The 22759-nt window shown below is 21.1% G+C and overlaps 1 protein-coding gene across 1 annotated transcript in view; it reads left to right on the top strand.

Moving 5' to 3' along the window:
- Positions 1–19222, top strand: part of LOC122503852 (acetylcholine receptor subunit alpha-like) — a 252448-nt gene extending 233226 nt beyond the window's left edge. The window contains exons 9-15 of the mRNA XM_043614597.1: positions 2655–2770; positions 5425–5593; positions 10246–10382; positions 12893–13012; positions 15389–15571; positions 15728–15941; positions 18314–19222. Of these exons, the coding sequence (XP_043470532.1) occupies positions 2655–2770; positions 5425–5593; positions 10246–10382; positions 12893–13012; positions 15389–15571; positions 15728–15941; positions 18314–18511 (1137 nt within the window). The 3' untranslated portion in view covers positions 18512–19222. The remainder of the gene's footprint in view (positions 1–2654; positions 2771–5424; positions 5594–10245; positions 10383–12892; positions 13013–15388; positions 15572–15727; positions 15942–18313) is intronic.
- Positions 19223–22759: the final 3537 nt, after the last annotated feature.

The raw sequence follows: 22759 nt of genomic DNA, 5'->3' as shown, positions 1-22759 counted from the left end.
TTAAATACAAACATAAATAATTTATTGAATAACTGAATGTTTCTTAAAATTGAATTCTCATAAAGGGACATTTTTTTAAATTAATTAAAAATCATATAATTTATCAAAATTTAATTGATAAATTTTAGAACTGTAAATATTTTAATTCCTACGACGAATTTTAATTTTAATAATTGAATTTTGGAGAAGAATCTTATTAAAATTTTTGATAATTGAATTTCTGCGTTTAATTATATTAAAATTCTTGGAAATAATTCAATTCTTTAAAGGAATTTTGTTAAAATTGAAAATTTTTTAAAAATAATTAAATATTTTCGAGAAACTTGATTAAAATTCTATTGAAAATAATTGAGTTTTTGCGAAGAATTTTGTTATTTATAAAGATAATTGAATTTTGGCCAAGAATGTAATAAAAGTTTTTGAAAAATAATTGAATTCTTGTCAAGAATTTTAATAAAATTACAAAAAATAATTGAATTACAGCGAAGAATTTCATACTTATTACTTATAATAATTCCATTCCTTAATTGAATTTAGTTAAAATTGTTTTGATAATTTTATCAAAATTTTTGAAAATAATTGAATTTCTGCGCTGAATTATATTACAATTTTTGAAAATAATTGAATTCTATCGAAGAATTTTATAAAAATTTTTTGAAAAAAATAATTGAATCTTGTCGAGAAATTTTATTAAAATTGTATTGGAAAATTGAATTGACAAGAAGAATTTTGTTAATTATAAAAATAATTGAATTCTTGCAATGAATTTTATTAAAAATTTTAAAAATAATTGAATTTTTGCAAAGAATTTTACTAAAAATTGTGATAATAATTGAATTTCTGCGAAGAATTTTGTTATACAATGAAAATAATTGAATTCCGGTGAAGAATGTAATAAAAATTTTGAAATTTAATTGAATTCTTGCCGAAAATTTAAAAAAATAATTAAATTCCAGCAAAAATTTTATTATTTTTTTTTATTAAAATAATTAAATTCTTTACAAGAATTTTTATAAAATTTCTGAAAATAATTGAATTCTTGACAAGAATTTTAATAATTAAAATTTTTGAAAATAATTATGAACTTCTGCGATGAATTATAATTTTTGAATAACATTTGAAATAATTTTTGAAAATAATTTTATAGCTTAATGGAATTTAGTTAAAATTTATTTGAAAATAATAATTGAATTCTTGTAACGAATTTCATTAAAATTTTTAAAAATAATTGAATTCCTGTCAAAAATTTCATAATTTATAAAAATAATTGAATTATTTCGAAGAACTTTATTAATTTTCTTTTAAATAATTGAATTGCTGTGAAATTTTTATTATTTGTGAAAATAATTAAAGGTTTGCGCTGAATTTTATCTACATTTTTTTTAAATAATTGAATTCTTTTGGAAGATTTTATTAAAATAGTAGATATTGAAAATCAGTGAATTGAGAAAATTCTTTTTGAAAATTGAAATTTTGCCAAGAATTTTAAAAAAAATTTTTGAAAATAATTGAATTTTGGAGAAGAATTTTATTATTTATTAAGATAATTGAAATTTTGACGAGAATTCTTTTTTTTAATTTTTGAACGCAACTCTTTTAGAATTCAAATAATTTTGAAATATTTGAGTAAAATTATTCATTAAATAATTTATAAAAATAATAATTTTATGATATAGTTTTTCAAGAATTAAGTTATTTAAAAAGAAATTATTGTCAGAAATTGAAAAATTTGAAGGTTTCGATTTAGAATTCGTGGTAATTTTATAGTTTACAAGAAAGTTTATAGTTTATAGTTAATAAAAATGACACAAAAATTTAGAATTTTCTTATGAATTTTAAAAATTTAATTTTTTCGAGTATTTTTAATGAATCGAAAGAATCAAAAATATAGAAGAAAAAAATATTTCGAAAGAATTTTTTTTTTTACATCCAGTGAATTTGGTAAAATTATAGACACAAGTACAGGTAAACTTTTGGCACTGATAAACTTCCACTACTGAAAAAAAAAATCTCCAGTCTAAAAGTGCTTCGTTTAGCTCTTGGCAGTAGAAAAGCCGGCGTATCGAGAAACATAAGTGGCTTCGTTTTGTCCCTTTATTCCAACATTGAAAGTCAGTATAAAAAAAAGGAAGGTAGACGGGATATTTCAAAATAAAAACGAAGGAAACGTCTACTTAATCGGTTCAATATAAATCGAGTATAAAAACTTTATTCCAATCTAATAGTTTTTCTATTTTGCTTCCCTTTCCTTTTCAATTTATTCCCTACATATACCTATATATAGACACGATGAGGTTCAGTAATTTTTTCTTCTTCCTTTTTTTTCTCAATGTAATTTTTCCCTCATCCCTTTTCCTTTCAATTGAATTCATATCAATTTGTTTCCTCAACTTCATTTATAGCATTATTTTCAATATTAAATAATTTAAAATTCGATACAGTGCAGTTATTATTTTTTTTTTCCTTCAAAAGAAAAAAAAAATAAATAGAATCTTTTTTATACTATAATACTGTTACCTATATTTTTTTTGTGTGTGTTTATTTTTGTTTTCGACTTGAAATGGAGAATTGGAATCTCTTTGGTTTTAAAAGCAAAGAGTTGTCAGAGAACATTCTGTCGATAATGCTTTGAAACAGGACATTTCGCATTCCAGGTCGACCTGAGGCACAACGATGAAATTCGAGGCAGTAATGTTGTGGATATTGGTGTTGACTTATCTGAATTTTACCCTTCGGTCGAATGGGATATTTTAGAAGTTCCAGCCGTTAGGTAATTATTGTTCAATAATTATTATTAATTCATTAGTTCATTTACAAACTTTTTAATTCACTCCACAACACTTTGTCACTTTTAAAGAAAATTAATAATTCAATATTAAATTACTAATAAAAAATTTACGCCGGAAGTATTGCAAAAAATATATACCATTAATTTTTATATTCTATTATTATCCATATCAATAATAATTTGTTTTTTTTCTATTAACAGACAAAATCTATTTTATTTCTTTGAATGATGACAAAAAATTGAAAAGTTGACAAAAATGTAACCAGTTCGAGTGAAATAAGAGAACATTTTACTTAAAACAATAAATTAAATTTTTTCATAACTATAAAACACGAAGATATCGATAACTCACAGTCTTCGACTCGGAGTGATCGAATTCTTCATGTTTTATAATAATTAAAGATGACCGAATGATAAAATCATTATCATTTCAATTATTATTTAAAACTTTAACTGAAATTAATTTTTAAATAAATTTTTATTAGAAAATTCTACTAGAACTCAATTATTTAAATACAAAAATAAATAATTTATTGAATAACTTAATGTTTCTTAAAATTCAATTTCTATAAAGAAGTTTATCAACAAATTTTTTAATAATTGAATTCTTTCGACAAATTTTAATAAAAGTTTTAAGAATAATTACATTTTTTTGAGGAATTCAATTAAAATTGTATAAAAAATAATTAAAGAATTCCTGACTTGTAATAACCATTATAGGTCATAAACAATGTGTATTGAATAAATAAATAAAATAATTGAATTTTCAAAATTCAATTATTTCTAAAAATTTATAGCCTTTAAAATTCAATTATTTAAAATTTCAACTGAGATTTGTTTTTCAATCAATTTTTATTAGAAAATTCTAAGAGAATTCAATTATTTCAAAAGAAAAATAAATTAATTCATTGAATAATTGAATGTTTCTCAAAATTGAATACTTATAAAGAATTTCATCAACAAATTTTTAAATAATTCAATTCTTTCGATAAATTTTAATAAAAATTTTAAGTTACATTTTTCGAGAAACTTGGTTAAAATTGTATTAAAAATAATTGAATAATTACGAAGAAAATTTATTAAAAAAATTATTAAATAATGGAATTCCTGTGAAATTTTTATTATTTTAAGAAAATAATTAAAAGTTTGTGTAGAATTTTATTAAATTTTTTTTAAATAATTGAAATCTTTTGCAATATTTTATTAAAATGGTAGATATTAAAAATCATTGAATTGAGAAAAATTTTTGAAAATAATTGAAATTTTTCCAAGAATTTTATTAAAAATTTTTTAAATAATTGAATTTCAGAGAAGAATAATTGAATTATTTCTAAAGATAATTGAAATTTTTACGAGAATTTTTAAAAGTTTTTAAACATAATTGAATTTTTGAAAAGAATTTTATTACTATTATTATGTCTGACCAAATATAGTCATTGACTACTTGAAAATATAAAAAATTTAATTTTTATAATTCAAAGAAAAAAATTGACCTTTTCTCTGTTAACAAACAAATATTTTAGTATAAATTATTATTGATATAAATAAAAATGAAATAAAACAATAAAGGCAAATATATTTTAAAATATTTCCGGCTTAAAATTTGTTTCCTAATTTAATTGAATAAATTATTAATTAACTTATTTTTTATTTACTACTAATATTTAGCTATATGGAATACAAAAATTTAAAAATAAATTCTTTAAATGTCTACTAATCTGACTGACTTTTGAATTAGTAAATTTTACTAATAAATAGTAATTTTAACTAATTTATTGGTAAAATATTACTAATTCAATAGCAAAAAGTAAAATATATTAAAAAATATTTAAAAAACAATTTTTTTTCTCTCTTAATTTGAATTTGTAAAAATGTTTACTAATTTGAAATAGTGAATGATTTTTTGCTTTAGAATTAGTAAATGTTCTTAATTAATAGTATTTTCAATTAATCTATAAGTAAAATTTATTAATATTCAATAGCAAAAAGTCAGTCACTAATTTAAATTAGTACCTAAACTTATTTACTAATTCAAATTGAGAGAGAAATAAAATAAATTTTAAATATTTTTTTTTTATTTACTATTCTTAATTAGATATAATAAAAAATATTATTTAAGTTTATAAAAATAATAAAAAATTAAAAAGAAAAAAAATAGAAAACAAATATTTTTCAAAATAGATTCTTTGGTTTAAACAAATTTAATTTCATAATTTTATCAAATAAATTACTTATTATTTTATTTATTTACTATTGTGAATTGAATAATTATTTAAGAAAACAATAAAAATAATTAAAAAAGTAGTAAAAATAAAAAAAAATAAATTCATTTATCTCAAATATTTTATTTTTTCTATTAAATTATTTTATATATTCGTATATTTATTTTTAATTAATTAATAATGTATTATTTATTTATTATATATTTACTTATGTATAAAAAAATATTACAAATTTAGAAGAATATTAAACGAAATTTGTTTAACCATCACGGAATATTTACATGAGAAATACTAATATAAATATGCATTATCGTAAGATTTTCTTTTTTTTTGCACTTCTCATATTGAAAAGAAGTAATCTTGAGAAGAAAAAATCTATATGTTCATGTATATAATTCTCATTTTTCTTTTCAGGAATGAAAAGTTTTATACGTGTTGCGATGAACCCTATCTCGACATCACGTTCAACATCACCATGAGGCGAAAAACACTTTTCTATACTGTCAATCTCATTATTCCCTGTATGGGAATATCTTTTCTCACAGTATTGGTCTTTTATCTACCCAGTGATAGTGGCGAAAAGGTAAATGATTTTTCGAAAATATTTATTTTTCATCTCTTTTTAAATTTTAATTATGAAAAATTATTATTTATTTAAATATTAGTAACTGCAATTTTCAAAAAGTGACTGACTTTTTGCTTTTGAATTAGTCAAATTTTAGTAATTAAATAAATTAGTAAATGACTAATATTAAATAAATTGGTAAATAATATTTTAAATATAATCATAAATTACTAATGTATTTAATTTAGTAAATTATTAATTTAATTAAATTCGTAAATTACTAATTCATTTATTTAGTAATTTACTAAATTATTTAAATTTGTAAATTACTAATTATTTTCAATCATTTTGAGGCATTCAACTGCCTATTTACTTTTGAATAAGTTTAATTTTATAAAAAAATATTTTTTAAAAAATTGTCCTACTAAATTATTACAATAAATTTTAAAAATGTTTAAGAATTTGAATTAGTAACTGACATTTTGCTTTTGAATTAGTCAATTTTACTAATAAATTAGTAGAAATTACCATTAATTTACTAGTAAAGTAAATTTTTTACTTTTTTACTTTTTACTTTTTTTTTTTTTTATTTTTGTTTACTCAAAAACAAAAATTCAGTTACTAATTCAAATTAGTAAACATTTTTAATAATTTAAATTTAGAGAGTAAGACTTAATTTAGTTTTTAGCACGAAAATAGTGTAATTTTCAAATCAATTTGTTTCAAAAAAATATAAACAATTTTAAAGACCTTATTTTTTTCTGCATTAAGAGTAAAAAATCATTCACTAATTTTCACTAGATTCAGAATGTGAATAATTTTTTTTTTAATTTAAATGAAAAATTATTACTTCTTTAAATTTGGAACAGTGCGAAAATTGCGCTGACTCATCAAAGAAAACTCGACCACTATATATCAAAATCAGTGAAATTGACACTGATTCAGATTTAGAGTGTATAATAAATATAGTATTAAGTAGAGAAAAAAATATTTTTTTTCTACTGTTGTGTATTTCTCCTATATATTTTAAATGGGCTTTTTAAAAGGTATTCACAGAAAAAAAAAATAAAAAAAACTTCTCGAGTGTAAAAAAGGGACATGAAAAATCCATCGTTGCTTTTTTCAAGAGCTCCTCCGAGTATTCGCAGGATAGAGCAAATCAATATACAATAACAAAATAAATGTCGAAAGACATATGAAAAAATATAAATATATATGTATATTTTTTTTATTTTACATAAACATAAATACATATAAAAAAAAATTTTAGAAACACTCACCAATAATAGTTGATAATATTATTCTCTTAAGAAACATACCTTGAAGACTCGCAGACCTTTTGCACCTGAAACAAAAATAAAATCACTTTAAATAATTGTACAAAAATATAAAAAAAAAAAAAAATACTGAAAGAATACCAGGGCTCGAACCAGTGAAAGTATTTAAAAATAAAATCATTATTTTACATTATAATAATAATTATTTTCAAAATTTCAATATTTTTTAAAATTATTTTCATTATTTCAATTTATTATTTATTCTATAATTTTTAACTAAAATTCTTTTTTAAATAAATTTTTATTAGAAAATTCTACTAGAATTCAATTTATTATTTAAATACAAAAATAAACAATTTTGTGAATAATATTGAATATTTCTTAAAATTCAATTCCTTATAAAGAATTTTATTAACAATTTTTTAAATAATTCAATTCTTTCGACAAATATTAATAAAAATTTTAAGAATATAATTACATTTTTTGAAGGATTCAATTAAAATTGTATAAAAAATAATTGAAAAATTATGTCCAAAAAATCCAAAAATTCTTTCCGAAAATGAATTTATTCTCTAAAATTCTTTAAATTCTTTAACAGTTAATAAAAAAATAATTTAATCCCTGTAACAAATGTTATTATTTATGAAAATAATTGAATTATTGCGAAGAATTTTATTACTTCTGAAAATAATTGAATTATCAAAATTCAATTATTGATTAAAATTTCAACTGAAATTCATTTTTAAATCAATTTTAATTAGAAAATTCTACGAAAATTCAATTATTGAAATACAAAAATTAATAACTTATTGAATAATTGAATTTTTCTTTAAATTGAATTCTCATAAAGATTATCAACAAATTTTTAAATAATTAAATTCTTTCGACGAATTTTAATAAAATCTTTAAAAATATTGAGATTTTTCGAAAAATTCGATTAAAATTGTATTAAAAATAAATAAAATTCTGCAATGAGCTTCATTATTTGCGAAAATAATTGAATCCCTGTAGAAATGTTATTGTTCATGAAAATAATTGAATTATTGCGAAGAAATTTATAAAAAAAATTTCTAAATAATTGAATTCTTGTGAAATTTTTATTATTTTATGAAAATAATTAAATGTTTGCGTAGAATTTAATTAAAATTTTTTTAAGTAATTGAATTGTTTTAAAAAATTTTATTAAAATAGTAGATATTGAAAATCATTGAATTGATGACATTTTTTTGAAAATAGTTGAAATTTTGACGAGAATTTTATTTAAATTTTTTAAAATAATTGAATTGATACGACGAATTTAATTAAAATTTTTAGAAATAATTGAATTCTTGGAACGAATTTTAAGACAATTTTCAAAAATAATTTAATACTTCAATACTTTATGAATTTTTTTTTTTTAAATAATTGAATTCTAACGAAGAATTTTATAAGAATCATTTTAAATAATTGATTTTTTTCGAAAAGTTTTATGAAAATTGTGGTTGAATTTTGAAAATAATTTAATTCCTCTGAAAATTTTATTATTTATGAATGTAATTGAATTACTAAAAATAATTTTATTAATTACGAAAATAATTGAATTTTTCTAAAAAAATTTATAAAAAATTTGTAAATCATTGAATTCTTGCAAATAATTTTATCAAAAAATTTAATATTAATAATTAAATTACATTAAATAATAATAATAATAATAATAATAATTCATTTTTACGATTAATTTTACTACTTATAAAAATAATTAAATTGTTTCGAAGAATTTATTAAAATTTTAGAAAATAATTGGATTCTTTTGAAAAATGTTATTAAAAATTTTTTAAAGAAATTGAATTCTTTCATGAAATTTTATTAAAATTGTAGGTATTAAAAATAATTAAATTTTTTCAAAAAATTTTACTATTTATAAAAATAATTGAACAACTTTGAAGAATTTTGTCATTTTTTCAAATAATTGAATTTTTTCAAGAATTTTATTAAAATTTTTGAAAATAATGGAATTTCTCCAAATTATATCGTTAAATTTACGAACTTTATTTGCTTTTTCAATCAAATTACGAACTTTACGGGTATTTAAAAAAAACTGACTTTTACAGACTTTAAACAAATTTACGGACCTTTACGGGATTTACGGACCTAGTTCGAGCCCTGGAATACGATAAATAATTAAAAAATAAATACTAGCAAACAGTAAAAAAATACGCCCCAAAAAATTCATATAAGTACCAAAGAAAAAAAAATAACAATGAACTAAAATTATAATAGAAAACAACACTTTTAATACTTTTGTATCTTTTATGATTGTAAGACAAAAAATGAAGAATTTTAATAATAAAATAAATTTGCAATTCTAAAGATTATAAAAGAAAATTGATAAAAAAAAAAAGACGAAAGTATAAGTCGAGGGAAAGGTGGTTTCAAGACGAGAATATGACAGTTAGAGCAGAAAGGCCAGGACAAAGAGCAAACCGTGCTTTTTCGTCTGCTGCTTGCACTTTTAGCACAATAACTTTTGCATCCCTCGACCTCCATTCAACGATCTCTTGACCTCGAACCAACAACCAGAGTGTTCTAAGGTCACTTCATAATTCAATTACTATTATTATTATTTTATATTCAATTATCTGTTAAATTTATTTTTCCTATATTATTTTTACTATACCAATATTTAATTTTTACTCTTTACTGTTATTATTATTATTAGATTGGATCCTCAAAACCTGTCACGCAGGGAAAATAAATAAAAAGTTTATTATTATTATTATTATTATTATTATTTTTGTTTTATTATTATTTTTGTTTTATTATTATACATTAAATATATTATGTGACATTGTTCGTGTTGAAAGAAGGTCACAAAAGTCGTAAGCTTGACAAGTACCTTCTGCCTCCCTTCATTTTCAATCTTTTACAGTTTCACCTTAGTTCTCTAAAGATATTATAGTTGCAGCTGCTAGACTCCATTAATTTTATAGACAATATGGGACAATACTTCCACTTCTGAAAAATGATTCTCTCACTTTTTTTATATAGAAATTTTTAAATTGAAACATCTCACTTAATTTTGCGCTCCAAATTATTGCGTAAAACATAGAAAAATCATTAAAATGTTGAAGGATTTTTTTAATTGAATCCAACTTTCAAAATTTGAAGAAGAAATAATATAAATATGAAACATTTATATAAAATATAATATTAATAATTAATTTATAAATATAAATAAATATATTAATATATATTAATAATTAATTCATAAATATAAATAATTATATTAATAAATATTAATAATTAATTCATAAATATAAATAATTATATTAGGTAATATAATTATTAGAATATATTTATATAAAAGATAAATAAAAAAAAAATTTAATTAAATTTGTTGTTTAAAAATTACAGGTGAGTCTCTCCATTTCAATTTTGCTATCACTGACTGTGTTCTTCCTCCTGCTCGCCGAAATTATTCCACCTACTTCACTAGTGGTACCTCTTCTTGGAAAATTCGTCCTCTTCACAATGATCCTCGATACATTTAGGTAATTAACAAATTTATTATAAAATCATATTTCAATTAAATTCAGTAAACAGACGCTTTCAAACTTATTAAATTTAAACTCCAATAAATAATAATTTAATTAGAATTAAATGAAGCGAAACAAAATTATCATTTATACACAAATTAAAATTTAATTAACTTGAGTAAATTAAAATTTCCAATAAATTAAAATTGAAGTACATGAAAAATTTAAATAAACTACTTTGTTTGACAATAATTCAGGGAAAATTTGAAATACTAAATAAACTAAAATTTAATTAAAATTAGATTAAATTTAATTAAAATTAGATTGAATTTAATTCAAATTAAATTAAGTTTAGAAAAAAATTCATATAAAGTTAAAGTAAATTCAAATTTTAAGAAAATAGATGAAAACAAAATAAATAAAACAAAAATAAATTGGAAAACAAAAATTTGAATTAATTTAAATTTATTTATTTTATATTAACCCTCTCTGTCTACTCCGTCATTTACTCTGATCTTTAAAAAAAAAAGTTAAAATTAATTAAAAATAAAATTAATTATTGTGGAAACAGTCTTTGATTACATTCAAAAATTTTAATAAATTTCTTCAAAATTCAATTATTTTTAACAAAATTTTAGAGAACTTTAAAAAATCTCAATTATTTGTTTATAAAAATTCAATTATCATTAAAAATAAATAGAATTGAAGTTAAAAATCTAATTTTTCAGAATTAGAAAAAAACTTTTCGAAACTTGAATATTTTTAAAAGAATTTTTAATTTGAATCTTTTTAACATCAACTAATTAATAAAAATTTTAATTGTAATTTGTAACTATTTTGTAGTTAAAATATTTTAGATAAAATTGAGAAAATTCAATGCTATTTTTTATAATAACAAACATTCCAATATATTTAATTTGTCTCTTTGTAAAATTAAATTCAATTATTTACCAATTATTAAATTAAAATTCCTTGAGATTTCAATTTTTTTTTAATCTCTAACAAAATTGTTTACAATTTGTATTATTTTTAGTCAAATTTCGCAAAATTTCATTTAATTTGATAATTTTTTTCTAAAATTCAAGTATCTTTAAATAATTGAATTAAAATTTCTTAAAAATACAATTTTTCAGAATTTTAAATAAAATTATTTAAAAATTGAACAATTTTTAAAATAAATTAATAAATTTATATTCATTAATAATTTCTTCATTGAAACATATTTCGATTTTCAAGAATTTTAGTTTAAATCTTCAGAAATTTAATTATTTTTGAAAATTTAAAACACTTTTTATTACTAAAATCATTTTTAAGGGGAGGTAAACCTATATTTTCACCTATATAAAGAAAATATTTTAAATATTTAATAGAATTATTTTTATAGTCATTTTTTGAGAGGAGTTCAATGGTCATAAAAAAATTGGTCAGAAAATATTTTGACCATTTTTGGATTTTTTTTTAAATTGATAGATTTTAAATTTAAAATACATACGTAATTTTGAAGAAAATATGTTTTTGTATCTATAAAAAAATTGCTGAATAAAAAAATTAATATTTACAAAAGTTTTAGCATTTTTTCAGAAAAAAATAGTTTTTAGGTTAAGATTTTAAAAAAATATGATTATTATTAAATTTTATTATATGAAAACTCATTTGTTCTTTTTCTAACTAGTTTCAGAACATAAAAACAAATGAGTTTTCGTATAATAAAATGTAATAATAATCATTTTTTTGAATTCATAACCTGAAAACTTTTTTTTTTTTTTTTTTGAAAAAATACTAAAACTTTTGTAAATATTGATTTTTTTATCGATACAAAAACATATTTTCTACAAAATCACGTATGGATTTTAAAATCTAGCAATTTTTAGAAAAAATAAAAATTCAAAAAGGGTCAAAATATTGATTTTTTTATCGATACAAAAACATATTTTCTACAAAATCACGTATGGATTTTAAAATCTAGCAATTTTTAGAAAAAATAAAAATTCAAAAAGGGTCAAAATATTTTATGACCATTGAATTCCTCTCGAAAAATTACTATAAAAATAATTTTATTAAATATTTAAAATAGTTTCTTCATATAGTTGGAAATATAGGTTTACCCTCCCCTTAAGTAAGAGGTTGTTTATACCGTAAACGGGTAAAGTAGGAAAAGGTAAATTAACCTGGAGAAAATTAAATTAAAAATAAGTTGAATTTAGTGAAATAAATTTCAACAAAATTTCATTAAATTTAATTGAAGTTTAGTAAATTAAAATTCAAATAATTTAATATTTATACGTTAATTAAAAAGTAGTTAAATAAATTAACAATTTACTTCAATGTAAATTCACTGTAAAAAAAATGTAAAAAATTATAACTGATTTCGGTATTAAAATAAAACAATAATATTTCGATTTGGTACTAAATTACAGTACCTTTCTTTAGCACAGTGTTTAATTAAAAATTAATTAAAATTGAAATTAATTTTCTTCTCAAAAAAGGAGATTTAAAAAAAAAAAGTCTAATTTCCCTTTTTTCAGCATCTGTGTGACTGTCGTGGTGCTCAATGTGCATTTCCGATCGCCTCAAACACACGTGATGGCTCCATGGGTCCGTCGCGTTTTTATTCATATTCTACCCCGACTACTGGTAATGCGCAGGTAATAAAAAAAAGAAGAAGAATAAGAAAAAGAATCGCGAGCGAAATTTCAAAGAAAACGTTGCCTAAGGGGAATTGCCTTTCAACTCTTTAACTTTTCTGGACTTGAAGTCAGCGAAAAATCGTCTATTATATATATCGCAGAGTTCTCTTTGAATACTAACTTCGTCTACAAAGCGTTTTTCAGAACCACAACGCAAAAAAATTCTCTCAACTCTTTACACTTAGGCGATAGCACTTGCAGAGAAGATATGATTTAGAAAAAAAATCAACTCCCTTTAATTTCAAAATTAGTCAAAGAAAAAAAATCAATTTTCTCCCTTTATTTTTATTTTTCTATTTTCTCATAATTAATAGAAGCACTCTGAACAAAAAAATAGTCGAAGAAAAAATATTTGGTATTGATTTAGAAATAATTTTTGGTAATGAAGCAATTTTCTTTCTATTTTTTATTTTGAAAAATTTTTCTCCCCCCTAAATTATTTATTGTTTTTTATTTATTTATGCAATAATATGTACTTCATTGACCGCTCGCAGGCCAATAAAGTACCAATTATTACCCTAGAGCAGTAAAGTACCCATTATTACCCTAGAGCAATAAAGTACTCATTATTACCCTGGGGAAATAAAGATCCCATTATTATCCTAGGGCAAGAAACAGAGTGGTCACAAGTTTTAGTTTATCAATTTCCCTGAAAATTTACTGAAATTAAAATTATTTTCCCTGACAAAATTATTTTCACAGGAAAATATGAGAATTTACGGAAAATAAGTAAAATTTATGAAATTTAATAATTTCTAAAAATTACAATTATAACCCTTCCAGAATTCAATTATTTTCTTTAATTTTCAACTAAACTTCATCTCTAAATCAATTATTTTAAATAATTTTCCGAAAGCTCTTCAAAAATAAAATTATTGAAAGACGAAAATTCAATTTTTTACAATAATTGTAACTGTTTTTTTTCAAGTTTATTAAGATAAAATATTTTCAAAAAACCAAAAATAATCAAATTTTTGAAGAATTTTAATTATAAATATTACCATGATTTCTCCAAACTGTTAATAAGTCCAAAAAAGCATATTTTTATTTGCTTTATTCGAAGATAATTAAACCTTAAAAAATTATGATAAAAAAATTCTAAGAATTAAGTAGTTTTTAAAAATATTTTAATATAATTGTTCAAAAACAATTGAATTTCTTAAAAGAGTTTTTTCATTATTATTTTAAAAAACTAATTAACTTTTTGATGAATTTTAATGAAAATATTTTAAACATGATTCTCAAAAATTTTAAAAATAATTCTAAAATGTTATTATTTTTTGTGTGTATTTTAATTTTCAGAAATATTTAATTGAAAATACAGAAAATCCTAAATTTAAAAAAATTAAAAGCTAATTTTCATTTATTTTCATTATTAAATCTTTGTTTAAAGATTTTTCATTAAAATTTTTGATATTTAAATTATTTCAAAGTTTAAACATTTGCAATTAAAATTCTTTAAAAGTTGATTTTCAAAAATTCTAACAAAATACTTTTTAAAAAATTAATTATTTTCAATTAAATTTAAAAAAAATTCAATTATTCAAAATCTTGTTTATTGTACATTTTGAAAATTTAAACAGAAAAATGATTCTAAAATAATTTTTGAAAGATTTATTTATAGTTATTTTTTGCACTATAAAAATCGAAATAAATTTCACTTTTTTTAACTGAAAATGTGGTAATTTGTTGTAATATTTGGAAGAAAAGTCGAGAATTTTTTAAAATAAGTCGAGAAAAATCTCTATTTTCTAAATTTCCCTGACAAAAAATTGTTTTTCCTGACATTTCCCTGACTTTACTGACAAAAATTTTGTTTTACTGACATTTCCCTGACTTTAATGACATGTGGCAACCCTGAATAAAGTACCCATTATTACCCTAGGGAAATAAAGAACCTGCTATTACACTAGGATAATAAAGTAACTATTATTATCCTAGGGCAATAAAGTACCCATTATTACCCTAGAGAAATAAAAAACCTATTATTACACTAGAACAATAAAGTACCCATTATTACCCTAGAACAATAACGTACCCATTATTATCCTAGGACAATAAAGTAGCCATTATTACCCTAGGGAAATAAAGAACCTATTATTACACTAGAACAATAAAGTACCCATTATTATCCAAGGGCAATAAAGCAGCCATTATTACCCTAGGGCAATAATAGTCACTTTTTTACTAAAAATTAACTTGATTTAAAATCAATTTTAAATTGAATTAATTTAAAATTGATTCAAAATTATTTCTTTATTCAAAATATACGGACAAGGAGGATTTGAAAATTAATAAAAATTTATTGAAACTGAATTAATTTTCAATTTTCAGGCCGCAATACCAAATAGATAAACGAAGTTATACTGGTCATCGTAATCATAGACTTATGATCAGGACATGTAACGGGCTTGAACTACGAGATCCAGCAATTTTTGTGGATCCCTCAGCTCCAGAGCTTGTTGAGTCCTCGGTCCTTTTTCCAAGCCTCGATTCTCGAGACGAACTGAATCCTAGGTTTGTAGTTTTTTTTTTCATTTTCGAAAAATTTTATTACTTTTCTTTATAAATATAATAGATTTTTCGAAATGAAGAACAAATTTAAAAACAAAATTTTGCAAACATAAAAGAAAAAAAATGAGATTTTTCATTAATTTAAAATTTCTTGTACAGGGAGATGGAAGGAGTTAATTTGGGAAGTTCGTGTCGTATTCACGGGACCCCAACGAATACTCCGGCTCCACCTCAACAACTGCCTACGGAGGAGAGTGTGGACGCTCTTTGTAAATCTCTTCATCATTGGCATCACTGCCCGGAACTTTATAAAGCCATCGAAGGCATTCGTTTCATTGCTGATCATACCAAACGAGAAGAAGATTCAACAAGGGTAAGTTTTCTTCTTTTTTTTTTATCACAAAAAAATTCTTTATCCGAAACAGCTACAAATTTCGCTATATTTGCAAAATTTACCAAAAATTTTCATAGTTTTTCAGTACAAATGTACTTGAACAATCATTTTTTAATTAAATTCCCTAAATTTTTCTTGATTTCCTTGACCGTATCCAATATAAATTATACACAAAGTTCGGTTCGTAGAAAAAACCCACAATTTACATGCTTTTCAAAAAAAAAAAAAAAATATCCAAAACTATAAAATCAGCTATTTTTAGGTAAACTTCAAAGCCAAAAAACTTAATGAAGACCACACTAAAATTTTTTCTTTATTAATGCAAAATACAGGGCTCGAACCAGTGAAAGTATATAAAAATTGACTTTACGGACCAAACATGAAAAATAACAGACCAATTACTGATAAAAATATATCGTTTTCTTCATATTTTATAATAATTAAAGATGGCACAGTGATAAAATCATTATTTTAAATTATAATAATATTGCACTTCTTCAAAATTATTTTCAGCATTTCAATTCAATTATTATTTTCAAGCATTTCTAACTAAAAAAATTCATTGACAATTTTCAAATTCATTTCTTTACAATATTCAATTTTACGAAATTTCAATTATTCGTAAATTCCTCAATTAAATGTATAATAGATGATAAAAACTTGATTCGCACTTTTGCGAATAGTCATTTTTGCGAAAAACCATTTTTGCGAAATGTCATTTTTACGAATAGTCATTTTTGCGAAAAGCCATTTTTGCGAAAAGTCATTTTTACGAATTTTCATTTTTGCAAATTGTCATTTTTGCAAATCGCCATTTTTACGAATTGTCACTTTTGCGAATTGATATTTTTACGAATCGCCATTTTTACGAATTGTCTCTTTTACGAATTGTCACTTTTCCGAAAAGTCATTTTTGCGAATTGTCATTTTTGCGAAAAATACAATAGTAAACTTGTAGAAATATATAGATTCACTATTGTATTTTTCGCAAAAATGACAATTCGCAAAAATGACTTTTCGGAAAAGTGACAATTCGTAAAAATGGCGATTCGCAAAAGTGACAATTCGCATAAATGACATTTCTCAAAAATGAAATTTCGCAAAAATGACAATTCGCAAAAACGACAATTCGTAAAAATTACTTTTCGCAAAAATTACTATTCGCCAAAATGACATTTTGTAAAAATGTCGATTACTAAAAGTGACAATTCGTAAAAATGGCGATTCGTAAAAATGTCAATTCGCAAAAGTGACAATTCGTAAAAATGTCGATTCGCAAAAATGACAATTCGCAAAAATGAAAATTCGTAAAAATGATTTTTCGCAAAAATTACTATTCGCAAAAATGGCTTTTCGCAAAAATGACTATTCGTAAAAATGACATTTCGCAAAAATGGCTTTTCGCAAAAATGACTATTCGCAAAAGTGCAGTTCGGTAAAATGACATTTGGGGAATAATCATGCGTCCCATAAAGAATTTTATTATTTTTGAAAATAATTGAATTATTGAAGAAATTTAGAAAACTTTTTAAAATAATTGAATTATTTTGACGTATTTTAATAATATTTTTAAGAAAAATTACATTTTTCGAGAAATTTGATTAAAATTGTATAAAAAATAATTGAAATTCTACGACGAGTTTTATTATTTTTTGTGAAAATAATTGAATCCCTAAGAATTTAATTCAATTTTAGCGAAGAATTTTTATTATATAAGAATTTGTGCAATAATTTGTAATTTCTCCAAAATTTTATTTTTTAAAATGTTTTTTTTAACTTAAATTCTTCTATAAATCCATTATTTTTAATTTTTTAATAATTTTTGAAAAAGTTCTTTGATAATTTTCAAATTCATTTGTTTACAATTCAATTTTACAAAATAAAAAAAACAATTTATTAAATAATTAAATGTTTCTTAAGATTGAATTCTCATAAAGAATTTTAACATAGTTTTAAATAATTGAATTCTTTCGACGAATTTTAATAAAAGTTTTAAAAATAATTACACTTTTCGAGGAATTCCATTAAAATTGTATTAAAAATAATTGAAATTCTGCATTGAGTTTTATTATTTCGAAGAGAATAATTGAATTAATTAGAAGAAATTTATAAAAAATTGTAAATAATTGAATTCCCGTAAAATTTTAATTATTTTATGAAAATAATTAAATGTTTGCGCAGAATTATATTAAAATGTTTTTTAAATAATTGAATACTTTTGAAAAATTTGATTAAAATAGTAGATATTGAAAATCATTGAATTGAGGAAAATTTTTGAAACTACCCATTTAATTATTTTTTTACATCAATAAACAAAAAAAAATTAATTTCCCACAATTATTTGTCAACAGGTGAAGGAGGATTGGAAATACGTGGCGATGGTGCTAGACAGATTATTCCTATGGATCTTCACTCTTGCCGTGATTGTTGGAACAGCAGGAATTATTTTGCAAGCACCAACATTATACGACGATCGCATTCCCATTGACGTAAAACTTTCCGAAATAGCCTCTACCACTGCCAAACCACACATTGTTCCAACTCTCTGAGAGGCACTCAGTGCATTATAGTCTCCTCAAAAATACAACTATTATTACTATTATTATAATAATATATAGAAAAAAACAAATATTATTATAATACAACTTATAATGCTAAACAAAATAACAAAAAATAATAATTGTTTATCTTGTTTCGAGAGCGTCTTATTCAGAAATATTATCTGAACAAATTACAAACACTTTTGGCCTAAAGGATTATCTCCTTTTTGAAACAGGATAACCAATTAGGAGTGATTGAAGAAGAAGAAGAAAAAAAAACACGGGAAAACTCTATAGGAAATAAGAAATTTTCCAGCAATTGGCAATTTTTTCAAAGACAAATTTTGTTTAGGAAATTTTCAATTGCTGCGAAATAAAAATTGTCCCACACTATCACACTAAGAAAAAAAGATTGTAATGCTAACGAAGCTGTTACGTACCATAATTTTATTAAGAGAGCTCATAATTCACGTTTCTAAATCTGCAAACTGCAATTTTTTTCCATCACAGATGTTTATTGAAATTAATACTTTTCGCTTTCAATTTGAATCGGTTGAAAATAATCGATTTAGAGACAAAAAAGACACGAGAAGGTAAAATTTACTTCGGAAATAGTAAAAATTCTACTACAGTACTATTGTACCTGAAATAGTCAAAATTATTTCAGATACAGTAAAATTTATTTCAGAAATAGTAAAAATTATACCAAAAATATTTACTATTTCTGGTATAATTTTTACAATAATTTCATTTCCATTTGGTACAAATTATTTCAAAAATAATAAAAATTCACTTCAGAAATATTAAATTTTAATATTAAAATAACAGAAATAGTGAAAATAATTCTGGAAATAGTAAAAAGTTACCAAAGATTTGAAAAAATTCCAGACAGTTCAGATTTTACTACGAAAGTACAGTAAAAGTTACCTTATTTGTTTTTCTACTTGTCGTTTACTTAAAAATAACTGTCATCAATTTTTTTTGTACTACTAATTAGTTATTTTTTTGACAATCAGTAATTTTCTATCAAAAATCATTTATTACTCTTTTAATACTTAACATTCGGAAGTATAGAAAATCAGTTCCATCATTTATTTCAGAAGTAAAATCTCAGTCAAAATTTTACTCAAAATCAATTATTATTCAACTTAGACACAAATTAAGCAACTATTAAAAAGCAGAAAAGTATCAAAAGAATAAGATTCAATTTAATTTGATGATAATATATTCATTTAAATTTTAAATACATAAATATAGCAATTTTTATAATAAAAAATTATTTTATAACAATAAAATTTCAAATTTTAATATATTAATAATAACATTAAAAATAATATAATAATAATAAAAAATAATAATAACAATTCAGTAGATATTTGTACATTTCTTATAAATATAATTAGAAATTTTAGTACGTACACTAAAATATAGTATACTTTCTTAATTAGAAAAAATTTTTTTAACCGAAAACGTTAATACTTTTTAACCTGCGAATAATTAATACTTTTTTAATAAGGAAATAATACTTTTTAATCAGCAAATCAAACTTTTCTTTCTGAAAGCAATAAAAAATATTTTTTTAATTAGTCAACTTCAAACATACGTTTTATAATTAGACTTTTTTATCAAACTAATTTTAATACATTTTTAATTACCCAATTTTTACGCCAAAAAAAAGAAGTTTTTTGTTGTCTAATTAGCTAATTTTGTTAATAATTTAATATTTCGCCTTTAATTATTCGATTTTAAAAATAATTAGATAATAAATTATTCAATTTTTTACCTTACACATTTTTACACAAAAAAAAGTTTTTTCTTGTCTAATTAGCCAATTTATTTAAAATTTTTATTAATAAAATTGTATTTAGGCTATAAATTTAAATTAATATAAAATTCTTTTTAATTGAAGTTAATTATAATTATAATTTAAAGAATAGTAAATATTTATGATAAATTAATTTTATGACATTTAAATATTTTATTTACTTTTATAAATTTTATTTTAATTAAAAATACAGTTTTAGTTAAAATTTTTACTAATTCAAATTCAGAGAATAAAAAATTTTTTTAAATATTTTTAACCTATTTTCAGTCGTTAAAAAAAATTTTTTTTTTAAAATTATTTCCGTATTTATAAAAAATTATTTCAAATTTTTGTCAATAGTTTAAAACATAATTTAAAAATTCATTTCCGTATTTCAAAAAAAAAGTATTTCAAATTATTTCTGCATTTTAAAAAATAATTTCAAATTTCATTTCTATATTTAAAAAAAAATGTTCTATATTTATTTTAATATGCAAAGAGCAATGTATTAAAAAGTTATTTCCGTCTTTCAAAAAAAATCGTTTAAAATTTATTTCAAAATATTCCCAAATTAATTTCAATAGTTTCAAAAAATTGTTTAAAAACAAGACAAAAAATTTGTCTTTCAAAAAAATTATGTCATATTTTAATATTTTAAAAAATCGTTTAAAATTTTATTTCCATATTTCAAAAAAAAAAAATGTTTTAAATTTATTTCAACAATTTAAAAAATAATGTAAAAATTTCATTTCCGTCTTTCAAAAAAAAAATCGTTTAAAAACTTATTTCAAAATAGTCGAAAACAAGAAACAAAGAAAAAAAACAGAAAGAATTGAGGTGTGTAGATTTGGAAAAGAATGAGAACGCCTGTTGCAGACTCAGGAAAGAAACTGAATTTGTTTTTGAAAGCAACATCGAGCCTGTAACAATGGGGCCATATTTTCACTTTAAAGAACAAAGTCTCTCATACAATGAAATTCTAAATATCTGCATCGACTCGAGGCAGAGTGAGTCAAGCTAAAATAAAGCTGGCTCTACTTTTATTGCTCATATATGTTTATATAAGACATTATTCATAATAAAAAAAAAAAATTTGTTCCATTATACCACTACGACTAACGTGGAATATTTATTAAAAAAACAAGAAATAAAAAAAAATCAGAATAAGTAAAAAATAAAGAGGGAGAATTTTAATGAGAGTATGCGTGAAAAAAAAAACAAATTGTTACGGCGTATTAAATTCTGGTATTTTGCAGTCTTCCTCTCCCCCACCCCCCCTTCCAACATATATTTTTTTCTTTTATTTTCCCTTTGAAAAAAAACACAAACAATTTTTTTTCTCCATTTTATCAACATTTCTCCTTAATTCCGCTTCTCTTCAAAAATTCTATTTTTTGAAGAAGCTTTTACAAGTCCATAATAAATTTTAAGACCCTAGTTTACCATTTTGTAAATCTATATACGAATAATAAAGTATTTGTTATAAATGAATTTTATAAAAAGCAAAAAAAATAAAAATAAAGAGAACACATTTCTTGAGTTTCAAGAAAATGAAATTTAACGACTGTATCATCAGTATTATATATTTCCTTTAGAATATTTTCGAACAAATGATATTGTTCATGTTTTTTAGAACCGCTGCAAAAAGAAAAAAAAACAAAGAAATTTTCTATTAAATTATAATGCAGAGTGATTCTGAGTGAACTATTTTTTATTATTCGAGTTGCTTGCTCCTTTTTTCGTCTCATTGCGAAGGGACAATTTTAATGAAAAATAAATTAAAAAAAAAAAATTTTTAAAGAATTAATTTCAAAACCAAGAAAATTTACCGCTTTTTCTTTTATTTTGACGAAAAAGGGAGAGGACGCAATTTAGAAAAATAAACATTCAATCAGATCAAATTTGAAACTGATTTGAAAAAAAAGCAATATATATTCTATATTGTTTTTGTAATTTTAATATTGTGAAACGAAGGGTGCGTACGTACGAGATTAAAAATTTAAGGAAAATAAAAATAAAAATTTAAAAAAAAAAACAATTATTACGTGTTACAGAAATAAGCACAGTGATAGTTACCTAATATAAAATAATATATAATGATATTATTATATTATATTAAAAATTATATTATATAACAAAAACAAAACAAGAAAAGAAAAACGATGATACCCCACACGATATATTATAAAAAAAAAGAATAATATCATGGCAAAAAATATTTTGTGAGTGTATCTTATACGACTCGACATTGAATTTTGTGTATTGAAAATTGAATCGACCTCGATTTATGTACTAAACCGACGTAAAAAAAAAAGAAAATATGAAAACAGTTTGTGTATTTGAAAGAAAAAAAAAATAACCGAGAAAGGAATTTTATAAAGGTGTTGATAAATGTTAGGGCGCAATTTTATATGAGCCTTACTCGTTGCAACTCTCCGTTTTCAGGGAAAGAC

Source organism: Leptopilina heterotoma, unplaced genomic scaffold (genome assembly GCF_015476425.1).
Source record: "Leptopilina heterotoma isolate Lh14 unplaced genomic scaffold, ASM1547642v1 Lhet_270, whole genome shotgun sequence".
NCBI classification, from domain to species: domain Eukaryota; kingdom Metazoa; phylum Arthropoda; class Insecta; order Hymenoptera; family Figitidae; genus Leptopilina; species Leptopilina heterotoma.
This window is presented reverse-complemented; position numbering and strand designations above follow the sequence as displayed.